Below are 21324 nucleotides of genomic sequence, written 5' to 3'. Positions count from 1 at the left end.
TATATATATATATATATATATATATATATATATATATATATAGGGCTGTCAGCATTAACGCGTTAAATTTTTTCAATCGCATGCCGGAATTTATGAATTTATTTTACACTTCACTCGGCTTCGCGTTGTGCCTAACAGGCTACTATTTTGACCCTTTGCAGCACCGTTACTTATCATCAAGCTGCGATACTTCTCGTAACACATCCTGCTGCTGCAGGCTGCAGGCGTGATGGAGAAAGACAGCAGCAACACAATTCTGAATTGCGCTTTTTATTTTCCAAAACTCCCGGACGGCTCAGTAGACAAGTCGAAAACCACATGCACATTGTGTAAAGCCGGATTAAAATATCACCGAAGCACGTCAAGCTTGAACTACTACCTATGAGCTAATTAACGTCACTCAGGTTGATGCCACCTGCTAGCATGCTACCCGCTCAGGCAAAGAGTCCTACTTGCCGACCTGTGGATGAAACCAAATCCAAAAAAATTACTACAGCTCTTGCGAAATGAGTGGCAACTAACTGCAGACCTGTCAGCATCGTAGAGGACTCTGGTCTTAAAGACGTACTATGGTTGGCATGTTCTGACCTGTCTCGTTGCCGTCCAGGGGGACAGTAGTTTCACCATACACAGCCTGTACCACACGGAGAAAGCAGCCACACTGGAACTGCTGCAAGGTGCTGCAAACGCTGTCTCATTAACCGGTGATCACTGGACGTCAGTGAGTAATCAACATTATTTAGGAGTTACTAAACACTATATTGACTCTAGTAAGGATAGGGATTTTTAGTTAGGTACTTGGAGTAATTGTGCAATAATGACAGATTCACACATTTTTCTTTTGTTTACAGTAAATAAATACTAAACAAATACAAATCTTAAAGTCAAGTTCATAAAGTAACTTTCTTTGCATTCATTTGATTCCCAATCAAGACACACTGGTAAAAATTGCTTTCCATTTTTAATATGTACTTAAAAACTGTTCTGAAATGCAAAATAATAGAATTTTAATCATGTGATTAAAATATGCGATTAATCGCTATTAACTATAGAAATTCAGCGATTAATCGGGATTAACTAATCAATACTAAATAAAGGCATCACCTGACCGCTCAGTTACCACGCAACCCGGAGCGCAAGCCTGTGTAAAATGATAGAAATGAAGACCGAACCCATCGGGTTCGGGCAAAGATCTTCAGCTCTAGTCCACATAGCATTCCGGATGGGAGAAAACGTGCTCTCGTCTATTGGCATTTCTTTAAACCAATCACAATTGTCATGGGCGGTGCTAAGCTCCACACGGAGCCGCTGTTAAATAGTTGTGCGAGAGAAAACTCAGATTGGACAGATAGTCTAGCTAGCTGTCTGGATTTACCCTGCAGAGATCTGAGGAGCAGGTAACCATAGTCCTCATGAATCCACCGCAGGTTAGAACGACAACACAAAGAAAGAGGAAGGTAACTGACATCGGCAAAAATGCATGCATCCGGCGGAATTTCCTGCGGCACCGGAGCAATCCCAGAAGTGGAACGGCAAGAAGATAGACTAGTGGGGATTGACTACCTTTTGGAGCCAGCCTCCAGGGGCCACTCTCACTATAGCACCGGAGGTTGCTGCTTGGTTTTCGGTCAAACTCATTTTTTCCTGTATGACTCCATTCGTAATTGGTTTGGTTTGAATTTTATTTACTGGTGCATGCATAGCTGCTGCTGTCTGGAAAGGTTGTTTTAGTGCGTCACTATAAAAATAACTTGATCTCCTGTTTTGTTCTGCAGGAGGTCGAGGCTCTTTTTAAAGGGGACAACTTACCCAAGTTCATCAACTGTGAATTTGCATACAACGACAACTGGTTCATCACCTTTGAATCAGAAGCAGATGCACAGCAGGTAACAACAAAAGTGACAAGAAATCCTACACTTTATTATTTGACTGGTATTTATTATTCTCCTTAAAGTCACAGCGAAACAAGAGTTGGTCTCAAGCCCTATTGGCCTCCACAAACACTCTCACCTGCGTTGTTGGGTTAGGAGAATTGGGATGAGGGTGAAACTAATGAGTCATATCTTTACTACTACTTCTTTTGCTTTTTTTATGTTAACGTTTTTGCCAAGTGACATCCAGACGTACACCTCCAATCGGTGTTATAGTCGAGTCAACAAAGATGTCGAGTCACAAGTCCAGAGAATAGCGACTCGAGTCCGAGTCAAATTTTCCTTCACCGTCACAATTACGCATAAAAGTAGTCAGAAACTTCATCCATCTTCAGAGTCCTATTTCATGAATCCTCGAGTCCAAGTCATCAGTGCTCATGAGTCCAAGTTGAGTCACAAGTCCAGAGAATAGCGATTAGAGTCCGAGTCCATTACTCAGTCACTGCCTCCAATGATACTGCTCTGCTAGATGATGATCTCACGAGCTAATGCTCAAGTGGGTTTAGCTAGTTTTATGTTTTACAGGAAGAGGAATTAAATATTTCTTTTAAAAATAAATTGTGTTGACCTTTATTTGGCATATAACACGGGACAAAAAGACAGTCTTTAAAGGTCCCATGACATGGTGCTTTTTGGATGCTTTTATATAGACCTTAGTGGTCCCCTAATACTGTATCTGAAGTCTCTTTTATATAGACCTTAGTGGTCCCCTAATACTGTATCTGAAGTCTCTTTTATATAGACCTTAGTGGTCCCCTAATACTGTATCTGAAGTCTCTTTTATATAGACCTTAGTGGTCCCCTAATACTGTATCTGAAGTCTCTTTTATATAGACCTTAGTGGTCCCCTAATACTGTATCTGAAGTCTCTTTTATATAGACCTTAGTGGTCCCCTAATACTGTATCTGAAGTCTCTTTTATATAGGCCTTAGTGGTCCCCTAATACTGTATCTGAAGTCTCTTTTATATAGGCCTTAGTGGTCCCCTAATACTGTATCTGAAGTCTCTTTTATATAGACCTTAGTGGTCCCCTAATACTGTATCTGAAGTCTCTTTTATATAGACCTTAGTGGTCCCCTAATACTGTATCTGAAGTCTCTTTCCTGAAATTCAGCCTTGGAGCAGAATTACAGCCACTAGAGCCAGTCCCACAATGAGCTTTCCTTAGGATGTGCCATTTCTGTGTCTGTAGCTTTAAATGCTATTGAGGAGGAGGGGCAAGGTGGAGGGTGGGGGTGTGGCCTTGACCAACTACCACTTTGCTCGTTTGAAAGCCATGATGTCTCTCTCTCTCTCATGGGTGGGCCAAATTCTCTGGGCGGGCAAACCAGAGAAAGGGGAGGTAACCTTTCTCCTTATGACGTCATAAAGGGAAGATTCCAGATCGGCCCATCTGATCTTTCATTTTCTCAAAGGCAGAGCAGGATACCCAGGGCTCGGTTTACACCTATCACCATTTCTAGACACTGGGGGACCATAGGCAGGCTGGGGGAACTCATATTAATGTTTAAAAACCTCATAAAGTGAAATTTTCATGCCATGGGACCTTTAAGCCCATACTACATTTTCCTTCTATCTCTCAATCAACTTGTTTTATATGTGCTGGATCATTTCCCAATTTTCTCATATTGCTTCCCCTCTTTCTTAAAACTCTTTCCAACTAATGTACTTTGTTTTCCCAACATCATTTTTTTTACCTTGTTTGAGTGATTGCGCTGTTGATAATTTAGTCCTTAATGATTCTTGTAGTACTCCGATGAATCAAGTTGTCGTTCGTATTTCTGTTTCTAACACCGTGTTGTTCTTTTTCTCTTAATAAAGGCCTATCAGTATCTCCGTGAGGAGGTGAAGACTTTTCAAGGGAAGCCTATTAAGGTAGGTTACATTACATTACTGTGCGCTAGTTGAGGCTTTTGGGGTGGTGCGCATCATGTGGACGCGCCAAAAGTTTTGTTGTCATTACTTAGAATTCCTCATGGGAGAGGCATGAAACTACGCACTATAGCTTTAAACAATAACCTTTTTTTTTTAAAAGACAGCATCATATACTTATCAGTATGAACTTTGGTCAATTGTCGTCAATTTAATTGTGAATATTTTGGATTTGCACCTTACCTTTCACCGGTTTATATTTATGACACTTACTGTTAACCTGTTAACATTTCTAGCATTGTGTACATTTGTTTTTGCACCTTACTGGAAATCTTTATCGTATACATTTTGTTTATTTGCACTCTTTTCTTACTTTGTACTGTAACTGCTGCATGGGATCAATAAAGTTCTATCTTAAACAGGATGAATAATGGGAGAGATGTGTTAAGTTGCTTCTTCACATTCAGCCAAAAACATTTAAACGCTGATGTTGGCTCTTTTTTTTTTTAATGTGTAATTCTTAGAAGGCCCAGGTGTTTAAAAAATGCAAAGAAATGTACAATGCATCCACGCTTGCTGGCTGCTGCTAATCTCTCTCTCTCTCTCTCCCCTCTCCCTCCCTCCCAGGCGAGGATAAAGGCGAAGGCAATCGCTATCAACACTTTCATGCCAAAGAACGGCTACCGGCCGGTGGAGGTGAACCCATACGCCCAGCAGCGCTACACTTCCTACTACATCCCGCCGGTTTACAGCCCCCAGCAGCAGTTTCCCTTGTACAGCCTCATCACGCCGCAGGCCTGGTCGACCACACACAGCTTCATCGACCCCACAATGGTAAGAGTAAGCGGGGAGATTTGAATCGGGAGAATATTAAAATTGTAGGCCTTAAAGCTTTAGTGCGTAACTTTTTGATATTAATGAACGTCCGTTACATTCAAGCCGTTGCCAAATGAGTTGCTACAAAGCTAATTAAGACTATCAGCTCCACACAACTCTCTCTGTGTCTCTCAGTATGACTACGTTCAGAAGATTGTGTCGTCCGGCAACTTTCCCGCGCAGAAGCTTGAGTGAAGATAGTTACCTCTTCTGAAGAGTCCATCATATTTTTTTTAATCCTCCGTGTCCTCCTTGGCTACTAGCAACTGTGGAGGAGGGGTGGGGGCGGTCACGGAAAGGCTTGTATCATGTGGACGCGCCGACAGTGATGTTGTCATTACTTAGAATTCCTCATGGGGGCGACAGAAACTACGCACTATAGCTTTAAGAAGTCTTAAATTAGGTGAAGTATTGTGTTCTAGGATTTAAATAATTTTCAACAGGTCTTAATTTTCCTACGTCCATGCAGCGCTTTAGAATATTTTTATTTTTTATTATTATTATTCTGTGGTGTTGTAGTTCTTTCTGTCGCTAGTCTAAATATATAATTCGCTGTATTACAACTACAAATAGACCAACATGCAACTTATTTTGCAGCCAGTCTAGACACCAGTCCTATAATGCCAATGAAGAAATCGTGGAATAGTTTCAGACTATGTTTGTTGACTCTGACTTAGTTTTTTATTTATGTTGTGATATAGGTCTTACATTTCATTCATAATGGTCTTAAAAAGGTCTTAAAAATTCTTCAATTTGACTTGGTGAAACCTTTCGAAACTAAGGCTGCACAATTAATCGCAATTGTATCGAAATCGCAATATGGACTAGTGCAATATCCAAATCGCTGGGGGGCGCAATATTTGTTAAAGGCAAAATATTTGTCAGACCATTCTAAAATAAAGTAATGTGGGGCTGCAAAGATGTCCCGGCCAACAAATCCTATCCTACAGACTTAAGAAAAAAATCTTTGTTTGGTACAGATCCTCTCAAAAAATCACACTTCAATCATTTAAAAAAAAAAAATATATTTTTCAATGAAAATGAGAATAATGATACAAAAATGATCATTCCCTCTAATATCGTGAATCATCGCAATCACAATATCAGTCAAAATAATCACTAATAGATATTTTCCTAATATCGTGCAGCCCTAGTAGAAACCCTGATAACAACCAACGATACAAACAAATGTTTTTCATAGGGCTGTCAATCGATTAAATAATTTAATCTAATTAATTTCATACTCTGTGATTAATTAATCGAAATTAATCGCATACATAATTAACCAAAAAAAGGGTACTAAACAACAGTTGGTGACATTAAAGAACGGCTTGTTTATTGCTAAGGCCATATGGTCAAAATTAAATGATTTAATAATAATATAACAACTATAACAATAACTTATTTCACTAGTAAATTGCTGTTGAATGACAAAAACAACCATCAGATGGGAAATGGACAATTACAATAACTTCAAATGCACCACGAGGCTGTGGTTTACCAGTTTCATCGAACGCACCATCTGTGTTTCTCCGACGGCAGCTGCAGATTGTTACATCCCGGTGTTGAATCCTCTACAGTAAAACACAGTCAAACTTTACACCGTTCAGCGTTAGCTGTCAGCATTGTAACCGTGTTTAATCTAGCTACTAGCTAGCGGTAGGCTAACGTTAGCTACTGTTGAGTATAGTGTTAACTAGCTAGCGGTAGGCTAACGTTAGCTGCTGTTGAGTATAGTGTTAACTAGCTAGTGGTAGGCTAACGTTAGCTGCTGTTGAGTATAGTGTTAACTAGCTAGCAGTAGGCTAACGTTAGCTACTGTTGAGTATAGTGTTAACTAGCTAGCGGTAGGCTAACGTTAGCTGCTGTTGAGTATAGTGTTAACTAGCTAGTGGTAGGCTAACGTTGGCTACTGTTGAGTATAGTGTTAACTAGCTAGCGGTAGGCTAACGTTAGCTACTGTTGTGTATAGTGTTAACTAGCTAGTGGTAGGCAGCGGTGTTTGTGTTGCCTATCGTCTTCAGAGCATCAGAGAGAATAATTAATGATCCAGGCAGCACATTCTCGTCTCCCTCTTTCATTTTACAGTCCAATGGTGGCTAGAACGGCTCCGGGTCAAACGTCAATATGGAATAGATTAATCTGCGTTATTTTTCTTAACGCGTTATTTTTTTCTCAGATTAATTAATCGAAATGAACGCGTTATTTTGACAGCCCTAGTTTTTCAAAAAAAGACTTTGGAGTCATTGAAGTCAAGAAAGTGGTGTTTAGTCAGTTGCGTGTTAACGGTAAATGATCTACATTAAAGCCTTGACGGTCACCTTTTGTACCAGTGCTTTTGATAATGTTGAGGATGACTACGTTTGAATGTTTTCTGTTGACCAGGTTTCCCCGTTTCACAACAACCGGTTCATCAATGGATTTACCACATCACACAGTTTCAAACCAGCGACGTCCCCCCTCACTGTCAGACACTACTCGCCCAGGAACAGGTTTGAATGGCTTATTATTTTTGTATCTGTCTTACAATGAAGTTGGGACTTTCTCAGCTCATATTCTCTAAACCCAAAGTCCTGAATATGGTTAAATGTCTGAATTTATTTTCAGAAGTGTTCGCTTTCTCCTTTTGACAAATAGACACAAACAGTAGACCTATCTGATATCTTTTAGTTAATTTCAGTTTTAAAATCTGTCTCTCAACATCAAAAAAAAGTCTCCATTATATGCAGCTTATTGTTGTCATTGTTCTTGCGGAGTCATTTTTCACACGTCACACCTGTTGAGTGAAGTGTTCCCGTGTCCTGCAGGAATCACAGTAAACCTCACTTGAGGCCGACCATCCCCACAGCGGACCGCAGCGCCGGGCTTCTGGACAGCCCGGGTCTCTTTCCCAGCTTCCCCAGCGATCGGCTCAACGGGATCCGCAGCAGCCCGCCGACACGACTCCCCGCCAGCCAGCCCCGAACCAGGTTACCCTCCACCGCAGCCTTCCCTCGCAGAGACACCGTGGGCACGGGGCGCGTGACCGAGCCCATAACCCCGGACTACTCCCTGGGTATCGGCCGAGGAAGGTACGGCACTGCTCCAGAGCAGAAGTACTGGCTACGTGCTGCTCAACGGCTGTGGTTCAATAGTGGCACCGTGCTGTCCTGATGATGCGTTTTCTTTCTGTGGTTTTTTTAACACCCGGCACTTTTAGATGGTCTGATCTTTGCATCTGTGGAAACATTTATACATGTACAATTTCACCAGGTAGATGTAGGGTTGGGTAGCGAAACCTGGTTCCACTACGCAACCGGTAGGAATCGGACCGGATTAGAATGCAAATTCCGGTTCCTCATTTCAGTTCCACTGAATGTGTCGACTGAAATATTTTCCCTCCGTCACACCGAAACGGATGTAAAAATATCACACTCTCTGTAGTCTACCGTTAGCTAGCTACCGTAAATGTAGGCTACTTTTAAAATGCCATATTTTCCCTCCGGGCTCACCAAAACGGACGTTAAAGCCTTTCTTTGATGTCATTTTTCAGTTTTTCAAGAATCTGTTTAGGAATCGGAATCGTTTTAAAAGTACCAGTTCGGCATCGAAATCGTAAAAATCCCAACGATACCCAACCCTAGGGTAGATGATCAACCATCTTCACATTGAACGTCGCTAGCTACAAATCAAAACATTAGGGCCTTTAAATATAGATTTATTTATTATCAATTTCTAAAGTAATGTCCAAAAGGCTTCAGTTCCACCAAAGTAGCGACCGCCAGCTTTACATTTAAACTGGGCCGATACTCGATAGGTCCGCGCTGTTTGTTTTTTAAGCCAAACCGTGCCGAAAATGTAGTAGTATGTAGTAGTAGCAATATGAATACAGTTACACATTGGATTAATTATTTAGAGATCGCTAACAGATACTTAGAGGAGTTGTGGAAACTTTTGTCTTTGATCCAAAATCATTTGTATTTTAATGTTGTTGTTTTTGAAGTGGTTCAAAAGCTCCCACAAGCAATACTTATCAATTTCAAATCAGTACAACTGGAAAGATTCAAGGTTAGGTTTTTTTTTTCTTCTTTTGAATATTATTTTTTGGGCTTTTCCGCCTTTAATGGACAGGACGGCTAGGTGAGAAAGGGGGGGGAGAGAGAGGGGGAAGACAGGCAGGAAATCGTCACAGGTCGGACTCAAACCCTGGACCTTCTGCGTCGAGGCATAAACCTCTATGTAAATGTGCGCCTGCTCTACCCACTGACCCAACCCGGCCACCCTGAGGGTTAAATTTGCTTTCATAGACTGTAGTCCAACACAAATGATGCATCATACACGGCACACGATCATCTCTCCTACACTGTCACGATGAATGACATACGGGGGTTATAGATTGTTTACAAGAAACTAATAGCAGATGGAACAAAGGACAATCTGTATCTATTAGTGCTACCTCCACCCTGAAGGGAGCCTCTTGAACTCAACATGTAAAAAAGGTTGAAGGTCCAAAGCAATAGTATAAATTGAGATTAAAGAAATACTTAATTGCTATAGTCAGAAAAAAAGCACACAGACATGATGCACGTCACAGCGGTAATCTGCGTAGTAACACCTCTTTGATGCATATGGGTGGGGGGAGAGAGGACACAGTCACTCACACACAATCTTTCTATGTGGGAAAAAAACCTGTGAGATCACTATAAAATATGTGTGCATTAACAGTGGATATTGGATCTAACTTTGTCAGTCAGTCTTGAGACGTGAACCTGCAGGCCGTTAAATCAAATGATGCAAATACTCAATTAAATATGGTTAATGTGGTGCAGAAGTCATCTTTTTTCTTTTCTTTTTTACATTGTGCAAGGTGTAGTCATTGTTTCAGCTAGACTGGATGTTTGTAAAGTGAAGTGTTCTCTTTCTTAAAGGAAAAATGTTTCTGCTTCTAGGAAAAAGAGGGACGAAAAGTTTACAGTAAGTACCTTTTTGTTGTCCTCATCATTCTAATGTACCCTTGGTATGAATTTAGCTAATTTAGACAAATGTAAAGGAAACGATGAAAGCAGGATTAAATTGATCCTGTAATGTCATTATGTATATTAGGGTCCTATCTTGCACCCGGCGCAGCGCAGCGGAAAGCCCGACGCAAGTGTCTTTGCTAGTTTAAGACCGACGCAGTTGTCAATTTCCCGTCCAGCGTCCGCGTCGTTTAAATAGCAAATGCACCGGTGCCCATCTGTGCGCCCCATGGGCGTGCTGGTCTTACAGGGAGGTGTGTTCAGGTGCATTCTGGGCGTATTGCTATCTTGAGGCAGCGGGAAGTGATCGCGCCATTGACCAACAAAAACCTGGTCTAAAGTCAATAACGCAGCATTTCATTGTTATTTTAACAGCAAATTACTAAAATGCTCCTAGGCCTATGCCCAGCGCGCACACTATGCTTGTTACACACACAGGGAAGCGCAGCAGCACACACACACGCAAAATATTACAAATAAAAATATTACGGTGCAAATCCTCCATCATAATAGCAATGCTCCAAGGTCCAAACGCGCCTGGCTTTTAAAGGGAATGGGAGATGATCTCTGATTGGTTGATTGCATGTTACGCCCAAAATACAACTCTGATTAATGAAGACACTCAGTACGACCCTTTAGAACCATGCGCCCGGCTCACGGACCCTTTTTTTCCCGCCGTCAAACTAGCAAAAGTGGATTTGGACACGCCCTAAACACACCTGCGGCAGGCGCTTCACGCCATGCGCTTAGATCGTTAAAATAGGGCCCTTAGTGTCGTTGTTTTCTGTTTTTAAGCTCACAGTGGGTCAAGAGCTATCGGCAGACGCCCCATCGTCTGATTAGAGTTTGACTTTGTGTTTGAAAGATGTTTCTTTCCCCTCCTCCTCCTCTTAAAGTTTTGCGCTGACTCTGTGTTTGTTGCCGCCGTTTAGAGAGTGACGCCTCAGTCGCCGCCTCCTCCCAAACCCCCGTCTCCGAGCTTCGAGCTGGGTCTCTCCAGCTTCCCTCCCCTGCCCGGAGCAGCCGGCCAGCTCAAGACCGACGACGTGTTCGACAACCGGCTGGCCAGCAGCGTAGTCGTCGGAAACGCCAAGGAGCGGGTAAGGACTGGCACTGAAACTGAGCTAACTCACTGGGTGTCCTTGTCATCCGTGTATTACAAGGATATCGTTCAGCCCCTTTATGTTATCGAGAAATTAAGAAGAGTTAAGAAATGATCTCTCAAATTTAGTAATCAAAGTTACGCAAAGGATAAACCTGTGCGTCCTCGCTCATAGCTTTTCCGTCGAGCCTCCTTTCTCCTGGAGATGCATTTTAGGAATTGAGACATCCTTTAACATGGCGCGCTAAGATCGATTTCTGGGTCACAGGCAGGAGGACAGAAGAGTGGAGGAGGAGAGTAACTACAACCTTTAGATGCTGCGTTTCAAACCTACTTAGTTATGAGAATTCTAGGGCTGGGTACCGAATTCGACTGAATTCCCTCTAAAGTATAGAGTATCGAAAAATGGCTCGTCATTCAATACCCAATTTCAATACCTGAGGAGTAAATCTCATCAGCGTCAGTGAGCCAATAAGCACGCAGCACGCTTCTACCAAGATCTAATAATGTCTGTGATTGGCTGTCGAACGTTACACGTCGCAGAGGCACACAGGAAAAACTCAGTTACGCACAGAGACGGCTCACGTAGTAGGAGCTGAAAAATAAATAACAAGATTGTGCCGTAATTTCTTTTTGTTTTTATAAAATTGGTATCGAAAAAAGTATTGTTTAGGAACCGGTATTGAAGTCAGGGTATCGGTATCGAACTTTTTTTAACGAATTCAAGGTTAGCTGCAGCACCAAGACTGTAGATTTATTATCAAATATTCCTGTTCCTTCAATATTTAGGTAGTATAGAAAGTTGAACTGATGATGATGATGATGATGATGATGATGATGATACTACTAGAAGAACTTGCTTTTATGCTTTTAATATCTTCCTGTTTGTGTGTTTTCATTGCAGAATGTAAGTGCTGATTCCAGTGTTGGAGGAGCGCTGTCTCCAGCGGGCCCCAAAGAGCCGCTTCGGACCTCCCCGTCCCCGATGCCCACAAGCTTCCAGCCCTCGCCGACCCCAGCCGCAGCCTCGACTCTGACCCCAGCCACCGGCCCGCCACACAGTCCCGCTCCCTCCCTCCCAGCTGCGTAAGAACCACACTGACCGCGTTGAATGCGAAGTGTAACCATGGGCATTTTAAATTGAGAAGTTGATGCACGTTACGTGCAGTAACTGCAAGAGAAAATGGAAATACTGGCAATGGCTAGAGGGGCGCTGTGCGTTGTAACTTTTAAGAGGCTACAGATAACAAATACAGCTGATCTGTTTTCCGGACAAGCGTAGAAGCCAATGGCATTTAAGGATACACCTGAGAACAAACGGTAAAGGGCAAGACACCGGTGACTTATGAGGTGTGTCAGAATTAGGTCTGTAACTCAATCTCAATTTTTCAACTCTGAGTGAAGTTTGGGATAGCGTTTCTAAAGGTTAGAGACTTTGTTAACTCAACTTGGTTCCTCCTGCTTTTTCAGTTATAAAATAATAATGAAATAAAAACAATAACTGCTTTTTCAATAATCCATTTTTTTCTAGAACTGTGAGAAATGCTTTGGTAATCATGGCCTCTGCCGGGTAAACTGCACTACACGGTGCACCTGCAGTGCTAGAACAGCTGACACATCAAGCATCATGTTTCACCTGTTAAAGCTGATTTATGGTTCTGTGGAGGCTCCCTGCAGAGCCTTCTCAGTAGCCTACGTAAGTGGCCTGAAGTTTATATTTGTGCGTTGGTGTGTGCGTCGATCTCTTTAAGATAATAGCAGGGCCAGCGCGCGTGTGTGTGTGTCTGTCTGTCTGTGTGTCTGTCTGTCGAGTGTGTGGCAGAGCAAGTGAGAAAGTGTCTGTGATTAGCTTTGGAGGGAGGAATCTAGAGAGTCACAGTGAGAGAAACAAAGTGTCTCCCCTGTTCTTTCTGACCACGGTGGGAAATCTGTAGCAGGAAAAGTTAACCCTCTCCTTGATTTCATGTTGTTTATGGAGAAAGAGAACCAGGAAATGAGTCGGGGGGGTTGGTGGAATGCAATGTTACAAAGTCACGGCCAAGTAACGTGCGTCGCCGCGACGTGTAGTTAAATTTTTTGAGAGGTGCACGTCAGGCTACGGCGTAGGGTCGGCATCTCCATGTACCTACTTACGTACCCACGGCGTCGATTTAAAGTGCTCATATTATGCTTTTTGGCTTTTTCCCTTTCCTTTATTGTGTTATATATCTTTTTTGTGCATGTTATAGGTTTACAAAGTGAAAAAAGCCCAAAGTCCACCCCAAAGGGACTTAGTCACTTTGTAACACACGTTATAATGCTCACCTAGCTGCTAGCATGGCACGCCCTCATACTCTGCTTCTGACTGGCTAGTAGTCCTTACCTAGGTACTGTCAGGGCACGCCCTCATACTCTGCTTCTGACTGGCTAGTAGTCCTTACCTAGGTACTGTCAGGGCACGCCCTCATACTCTGCTTCTGACTGGCTAGTAGTCCTTACCTAGCTACTGTCAGGGCACGTCCTCATACTCTGCTTCTGACTGGCTAGTAGTCCTTACCTAGCTACTGAGCATGTGCGACTCCCAACAAAGATGTAACAGAAGTGAGAGGTCTCACTCTGTAGCTAAAACAGAGAGCTCAACACACAGGGTGAAAAGAGGAGCTGCAGCAATGTGCAGTACAACATAAAATATGGTGTTTTTTGGTAATTAAACCATGTAAACCTATGCTGATACAACCTCTAAATACAATTATTTATGCACTTTAACACAGAAGCATAAATCAGCCTTAAAGACTCAAATTATTTCACATCGATGCCAGCAATCAGGGTGATGAGTAGTTTAGCCGTCTTTGTTGGCATTCAGCACCAGAGCTGAGAGTCTCTACGTCCCGCTGTGCTACCTGTCCTTCTCATCACCTTTCTCTGTTGCAGTTGACATCTGCAGTCATATAATTTAAAGACAAGACAAGGTTTATAAAACTCTGTATCCAGTCATGTTAATGTCCATGTGTACAATAACACAGCGGGAAGCTATGACACTGCCCTGACAACCAGAAAAGCAGTAATTTCATGACATCTGTCCCTCATCCCGGCTGCTTTACCTCGACTACTACTTTTTTTACTGTACTGTGCATCCGCTGTACGCTACAGACATCACTGAGCATCAAATTTGCTGTGTGTTGCTCTTCTCTCTCTTTCGATTTTTTTTTTTTCTCCCCATGTTCACAGAACATAGCTTTTCTCCCCCATAAATACTCTGACAGGCTTCCTAGGTGCTGTAATGATCATGTAATTCGCACGTGAGTCAGTCCCGCTGCTCACATTGAGTTCCTGTCATGTTTCGCGACCTTTTCACCACCTATCTGACACTGCGTTGCCTCCTTGTTTGTGTTTGTTTCAGGGAGGTGAAGGTGACGGAGGTGAAGTCGAAGGAGGTGCAGTTGTCTGTGGAGCGAGTTCCCGGCACGCTCTCCACTGCAAGCAAATCGGTGCAAGTCAACGGCGCAGCCACAGTCAGTATATTGATTTCTTCTTTAACTTTGTATTCGGTGTCTCACCTCAACCTCTCATACAAATCAATCTCAGCATGAACAAAAAGGGGGGAAATTAATCACCCCTTAATCCTGCCCTTAAACCGTTTCATATTGATTTTGATTACAAACAAGTAACTCCTGGGAAAACAAGTTGTGCGTTTTTGAAAACCTATACAGGTGTCTGTCTAAAAGATTTAGTTTTAACAACTGCAAGGAAAGTTTTTGTTATTCGGAATTGATCGCAGTTGCCACTCTCCCATAAGGCTCTTGAAGAAAATTGGTGCCATTTTAAATGTCCTATGACATGCTGCTTTTTGGATGCTTTTATCTAGGCCTTAGTGGTCCCCTAATACTGTATCTGAAGTCTCTTTTATATAGACCTTAGTGGTCCCCTAATACTGTATCTGTAGTCTCTTTTATATAGACCTTAGTGGTCCTCTAATACTGTATCTGAAGTCTCTTTTATATAGACCTTAGTGGTCCCCTAATACTGTATCTGAAGTCTCTTTTATATAGACCTTAGTGGTCCCCTAATACTGTGGTGGTGTACTGGTGTGGCCTTGACCAACTACCACTTTGGTCGTTTGAAAGCCATGATGTCTCTCTCTCTCTCATGGGTGGGCCAAATTCTCTGGGCGGGTAAACCAGAGAAAGGGGAGGTAACCTTTCTCCTTATGACGTCATAAAGGGAAGATTCCAGATCGGCCCATCTGATCTTTCATTTTCTCAAAGGCAGAGCAGGATACCCAGGGCTCGGTTTACACCTATCACCATTTCTAGCCACTGGGGGACCATAGGCAGGCTGGGGGAACGCATATTAATGTTAAAAAACCCAAAAGTGAAATTTTCATGCCATGGGACCTTTAAGGAAAGGCTGGCTCTGGCAGAAAAAAAAACAATCTCTGCTTCAGTTCTGGTGACATTCCCCTCGGCTTTAGTTTTAAGAATTGCAGTAAGAGAAGTGCTGAAAGCTGCAGCTGAAACAGGATGACAGAAAGATGTAGATGTGAAGAGAAATCCCCAAAGGTTATGTTGGGTACAGCGAATTAAAATCTGTCTACACACCAAATGTGGGTTCAATAACTTGCTCAGAAACATCACTGCTGTCAGGTTGAACCTCTGAAAATGTTGACATTTCATTAACTCATCGTTTTTCAGATTTTTGCACAGTACAGTAGTAGTAACAGCCATGTTTTAAGATTGGTGGCTTTATTTTTGTAGGCATTTCTTAAGCTTTATTTACATAGTGACAGAGAGGAAAGGGGGAGAGAGAGCCTTCATGGTACGCGCTCTGATGGCAATTCTTGTTTGAATAAACACTTTTAGACAACATTTTTCTCTAGGTGTATTTAATCATTTGCAGAGGGACCCACAGCAACACACGTACATCAAGTGCATGTATGCCCCAGTGAGTGAGGATAGCTGTTATTTATCCAGCTTCAGGGTCAAGCATTATCATTTCAGACACGTTGTCCCCGTCCTCTGAATAGCACTGAGAACAGAGATGCTTTGTACGTTAAACATATTAAGTGTAATACCTGAAGTAGTATGAATCCAGGGGTTACATGAATAATAAGAAATGCTTTATTCAACAATCAATTTGTCTTAAACTGCCATATCTATATATCATATATCCACTACATTTTCGTTTTCAAGGTAAATGGTGGTCATTTGCCTTGATAGTTTTTATGTCCTATCATTTAGTTCTACCGTTTACAGATAAAACGATGACGTGGAAATGATTAGTCAGATAGTTAATTCACAGAATTAGCCAATAACTTAAGTACTTAAACATGGTAAAGATGGTTGTATAACAATGTCTGTGCTGGTAGAAAATCTGTGTTAACTGTGTTATCGTATCGTCCAAACTGTGGTGAAAACATAAATCGTATTTGGAAATATTCATTAACAGGTGTGCAGAAAGACATGGAGGCCAGTAGACGGGCGCGCTGTGCAGAATATTTCCTGACTCAGTTGTTGTTGTTGTTGTTGTTGTTGTTTTCCTGCCAGGAGCTGAGGAAGCCCTCCTACGCTGAGATCTGCCAGCGGGTGAAGGACACGGCGACATCACAGCACCCACCGACCCCCAAGGAAGCCAAGCCAGCCTGCGCCGCCCCCGGGGGCGAGGAGAGGAAGTGCCCCGACGCCGCCGCCGCCCCTCCTCCTGCAGGGGAGGCCAAGGCCAGAGAGACATACCCCCCCTCCTCCAAACCCGGCTCGACTGCCGTCACCCCGGGCAGACCCGCGAGGGAGGCGCGAAGGCCGGCCGGCCGGTGGGCCTCCCCGCCCTCGCACCCAGGGAAAACGCCCAGCAAAGATCCACACCACACCCCGCCCAAGTCCCCGCAGTAGGGCAACTCCCTGCCCCCCGCCCACCCCCCCACTACACTCCATGGATGCGTCTAAAAAAAAAAAAAAAAACATAAAAAAGGAAATATAAGTCAGGGCTACTCAATACTTATATCCCAGAATCACCGGTCACAAACGAGAATAGAGGACGCCTTCTTTCCTGGATCAGGGCTTGCAGACAAAAAGCACTTTACTGTGCATGTAGAGCACCGTTTCATTCTTTTTATTCTATTTATTTTTTTTTTTTTATTTCAGTCTTATTTCTCCATTTCTCTTTTTGCATCGCGTAGTTGTGTTGGCTTTCTAAGTCGGCACAGACGACACTGAAATGTATTCGTTCTGTCCAAATGGCCCCCGGTGGGATTACACTAGTCTTGTGTGCGAAGCGTCAGGGCGTGGTCGGAAGCCACTTGGGTGGATGATGGGAAGGGCCACGCGTACAACCGACTCCGCCCTGATTGGCTCTCATAGCGAGGGGGCTTGTTTGCATGTCGAGTGGCACTCTTGTGCATCTCTATGTAGCTTAATTATGGCTCATAATTAGCTGATGTGTTTTTAAACACATGTTCACATCCATATGCAAGACTTAACATCTAAATCTCATCAAAACAAGACTCTGATCTTTTGGTGTACGTCGCCTCAAACTTTTTTTTTTTTTTTCTTTTTTTTTTGTAGGTTTATTTACACTAGATGATTTTCGTTTGTTTGTTTTTTAATTTTTTTTATTTTCAGCTTTGACTGTGGACTATCGGTACAGTTCCTCCTGCTGATCGTCGCTGAGCGTCGCCTCAGCGATTTCTTCCTTCGATCATTTTTTTTTTTTTTTTCTGTAAAGGATCACCTGCCTCCGCTGTGTTGTTGTTGTTGTTTTTTGTTTACTGTGTGCTAACACTGCTAACTAGCTTAGCTGTATTGCATAGCTTGTGTCTAACGGCCGTGATGTGACATCCGTGCTGGTTTGAGCGCCAGACGCGGAGGGCACGTGGGTATCTGCAACCGAAACGTACGCTTCGAGACAAAGTAGGCCGTCGAAAATGTCTGGAAGTGGCTCGGGCCGTTTTTGTTTGTAGTTGCTCGCGGTGCGTGCGCGTGAAGCATTTTGTGGCATTGCATTTTTTTGGGAAAAGCAGAGCAAGCTTTCACAGCTACGCTCTCCTCTCTTTTCATTTCCTGTTAAAAAAAAAAAAAAAAAAAAAACTGTGGAATTAAACTATCAGCAGGCACATACTGTCTAAGGAAGAGGCGAGGCGGGGGGGACGGGGGACGTGGGTCATAGGGAGACAAATTTAAAAATCCAATTGTGATGATAAAACGGCTGCGTCCTGTCTGAAGCGGTTCGGTTCCCCCTGGAGGCGAGGGAACGCGGGTGAGCTGCGTTCAGGACGGAGAAAAATGAACACTAGCTACCATTCGGACGCTCGGTTAAATGGGGCGTTCTCGCTCCGATCGTCTGCCGAGACGCCGTGACCCTTCAGTGGACGCAGAGTGCTAATTTCCCGCCTGAAATGCACCAAGAGTTCAGAGTTTTGGTACAGGGAGGTGACGGTGTGATGTTTCTCATTTCTTTCTCCCAGATATGGTGCTAGAATCCTGGAACCTGTTACTCCAGCTCGACTGATAAGTCTACGTAGAAAATACTCGATTTACGTCGACGGGACTTTATTTGCACTGTTAGCGGTTTTTTTTTGTTTTTTTTCTCAAGCTCGCAGGCAAACGCATTAGATTATAAGTACCTGAAGCGAAAAAAAAAAAAAAGGGAATTGATCCTGAAATTCGAGGGAAGGAAAAAAATAAAAATAGTTTCCCTGTGACACCCTCTCTGTAGACACAATCGCTGAAGCCTTTTTTTTGTTTTGTTTTTTTCGTTGTTGTGCCTTTTGTGGATGCCTGTTGAAAACACACTGTGGTGAAGGATGGACGTTTATATACAGCGTCGAATGACTTTACAGATTTCTATCTAGCTTGTTTGTTTTTTTTTTCGCTGAAGGAGTTGGTGCTCTTACAGGCATGCCGTGGTTTAGATTTTTGGCCTCTGGTTCTGTATCAATGAGGATTTCTATGGAAAAGAATGCTTGTGAAACTGTTGAATATGGAAAGTTAGACGGTTGATTAGACCCAGAATGTTTACGACAAACAACCGATCAAGGTAAATGATGAGCGTGTGTTTATTTTGGAATGTAGTTTGCCATGTCGGAGCGTGAAAGAAATGTTGGGAGTCCCGTCGGGGCTCATCTGAACGGCGCTGAACCAAACGTCCTTTTTAAGAATTCAAGCTTTGAACAAACCGTCGGCGGGCAGATAAGAGCGGGTGGGTTTACAGCAGGAAATGCGATCGGGGAAATCTGAAAACGGTCGTATGTATGATCCATCCTCTGGGTGACGATGTTCAGCTCTCCCTTCTTCCTCTTTGGCGAGTCGTTAACCACTCGGGTTGTTTTTGTTTTTCTCTGTCGGCATGCTCCCTCGTCGGCTTCTTCCAGTTTGAGTTTGCACACTTGGATTAATCCTGAGTTGTTTCTTAAAAAATAAAATCAATAAAAAAAAAGACTGGAAAGGATTTACCAAAGCACACGCTCCTTCTTACTGCTTCACTCCTGTGTTGTTGGGGATAAATTGCGCCTGACGGGAGTTCAATTCAAAGCACAGAGTGTAAAAGGAAAACAGCCTTTTTACATGCTTAGCTCGCCCTCGGGCGGAGACGCCAACGCTGGCGACCGCACAGAATCAGGCTCAACGGGACTTCAATCGAGCAGCGATTCGGGCGACAGCTGGTTAGTCGGTGGGCTGGTGTGACGTTTTCATCCCTTTCGTCAGAGTGAAGTAGCAAGAATTCAGATACAGGGAGGAAACTGGTGTCAAATTCAGCTTTTTTTGTTGGGGAGGTCCGTCTACTGTAGCAGCCAGATAACCAACCGAGTCGCAGATGTTTTACTGTATTCTAAAAATGTAATTGGCTGGGACGAAATGGTAAAAACCTAATGATAAAACTGTAATTATGATATGTCGAAGGGTTAGTCTCATACCTCCCTGATCATTCGTCGCGTGCTCGGGTGTAATCTCTTTTTAAAGTTGTCGCCTCAGATGCAAAAGCACCCATGAATAAATACCACTGTATTATACACACTATCTGTCGGGGGTTAAACGCAAACTTAACGACGTGGGACCCCTCGCATGTCTCGCCAAAAGTCTTCCTGCGACAAGGAGCATTATGGGTAATCCCACTAAGCATAAAACAGGAGCCCATCTGGAGGGGGGGGGCGCTCAGCTTCATTTAAAAAGCCTGTCCTCCTGCTCACAGCTGCTTTTGATTTGGACGCAAAATCTAGAGTTTACTAAAAAACATTTCTATTTTTTTTTTTTTTTTTTTTTTTGAAGGACTGAGATGCACTCGGATGGGTCGATTATTATTTTCTCATCGGTGGAAATGGTAAAAGAGTGCACCATATCCACCTATTTATAAACCAACGCTGGTTATTTCATGAGAAATATCGTGAAGTTTTCTTTTTAGGGAGAAGAAAAAGCATCAAAGTCTCTCTTGCTATATAGATATATATGAATGTGTGTGTCTGTGTGTAGAGATATATATATATAGATATATATAGATATAGATATATAGATATAGATATATATAGATATAGATATATATAGATATAGATATATATATATAGATATAGATGTGTATATGTATATATATATATGTATAGATATGTATGTGTATATATATGTATAGATATGTATGTGTATATATATATGTAATATATATATATTACACATATATATATATATATATATGTGTGTGTGTATATATATATGTATATATATGTATATATATGTGTAATATATATATATATATTACACACACATATATTACACACATATATATATGTGTAATATATATATACACATACATACACACATATATATGTGTATATATATATATATATGTATGTATGTGTATATATATATATGTGTGTGTGTATATGTAATATATACACACACACACACACACACACATACATACATACATACATACACAAAAAACAAGAATTTCCATCCAGTGTTTGAGAAACTTGAATTTTATTTAAACTTGAAAAATGACTTTGCCTTAACTTTTTATACAAGACAAGCATAGAGTTTATTTCTTTTCACACAAAAAAATCCCCAAAATGTTAACGAAGCGTGACACGTGGAGAATATTTAGTCGTACCAGACGTCGCAAGTCTTACACAGAGAGAGAGAGAGAGAGAGAGAGAGAGGAAGTACAAATTTAGCAGCATTTTCTTTCTTTAACCTTTTTTTGTGTGTAAAATGTACGGGAAAAAAATGATTGTTTTTGTTTCTTGTAGTTTCAGGTTTATTTGGGGGTGGGGGCGGGATATAAACCTTGTAAATGCAAAACTAGTCAATACTGTATTTGATTTGTGCACTTTGAAGTGTGTGCTTTTGCTTGTACAGTTGTAAATACTCAGAAAAATATAAGAGGTACCTTAAAATGATGATAAAAAAAAAAAATATATTGATCTTGTTGAACTATTAATGTCGCTATCGAGCCGGATGTAGGATGTAAAAAAAGAAAAAACTGTAAAAACAAAAACAATGTCGTGCTTTTTGGAAAATATTTTTCTTTAACATTTAATTTTTTAGTTTTTTGGGGTGTGCAGAGTTTGAATTCTGCTCCCCTCTG

At 42.1% G+C, this 21324-nt stretch overlaps 1 protein-coding gene across 3 annotated transcripts in view; it reads left to right on the top strand.

Moving 5' to 3' along the window:
* LOC116043956 (la-related protein 4B) overlaps positions 1-19609 on the top strand; it is a 57882-nt gene extending 38273 nt beyond the window's left edge. For 2 of the 3 annotated variants that reach the window (XM_031290992.2, XM_031290991.2), the window contains exons 8-17: positions 1776-1886; positions 3754-3807; positions 4432-4638; positions 7066-7172; positions 7488-7751; positions 9588-9633; positions 10610-10777; positions 11684-11865; positions 14159-14270; positions 16302-19609. In XM_031290992.2, coding sequence (XP_031146852.1) covers positions 1776-1886; positions 3754-3807; positions 4432-4638; positions 7066-7172; positions 7488-7751; positions 9588-9633; positions 10610-10777; positions 11684-11865; positions 14159-14270; positions 16302-16643 — 1593 coding nt within the window. In that variant the 3' untranslated portion in view covers positions 16644-19609. The remainder of the gene's footprint in view (positions 1-1775; positions 1887-3753; positions 3808-4431; positions 4639-7065; positions 7173-7487; positions 7752-9587; positions 9634-10609; positions 10778-11683; positions 11866-14158; positions 14271-16301) is intronic. The other variant, XM_031290993.2, reaches the window with a different exon arrangement.
* Positions 19610-21324: the final 1715 nt, after the last annotated feature.

Source organism: Sander lucioperca, chromosome 9, assembly GCF_008315115.2.
Source record: "Sander lucioperca isolate FBNREF2018 chromosome 9, SLUC_FBN_1.2, whole genome shotgun sequence".
Classification (NCBI taxonomy): domain Eukaryota; kingdom Metazoa; phylum Chordata; class Actinopteri; order Perciformes; family Percidae; genus Sander; species Sander lucioperca.
Note: the sequence above shows the minus strand (reverse complement) of the source record. Positions and strands in the feature narration are given on the sequence as shown.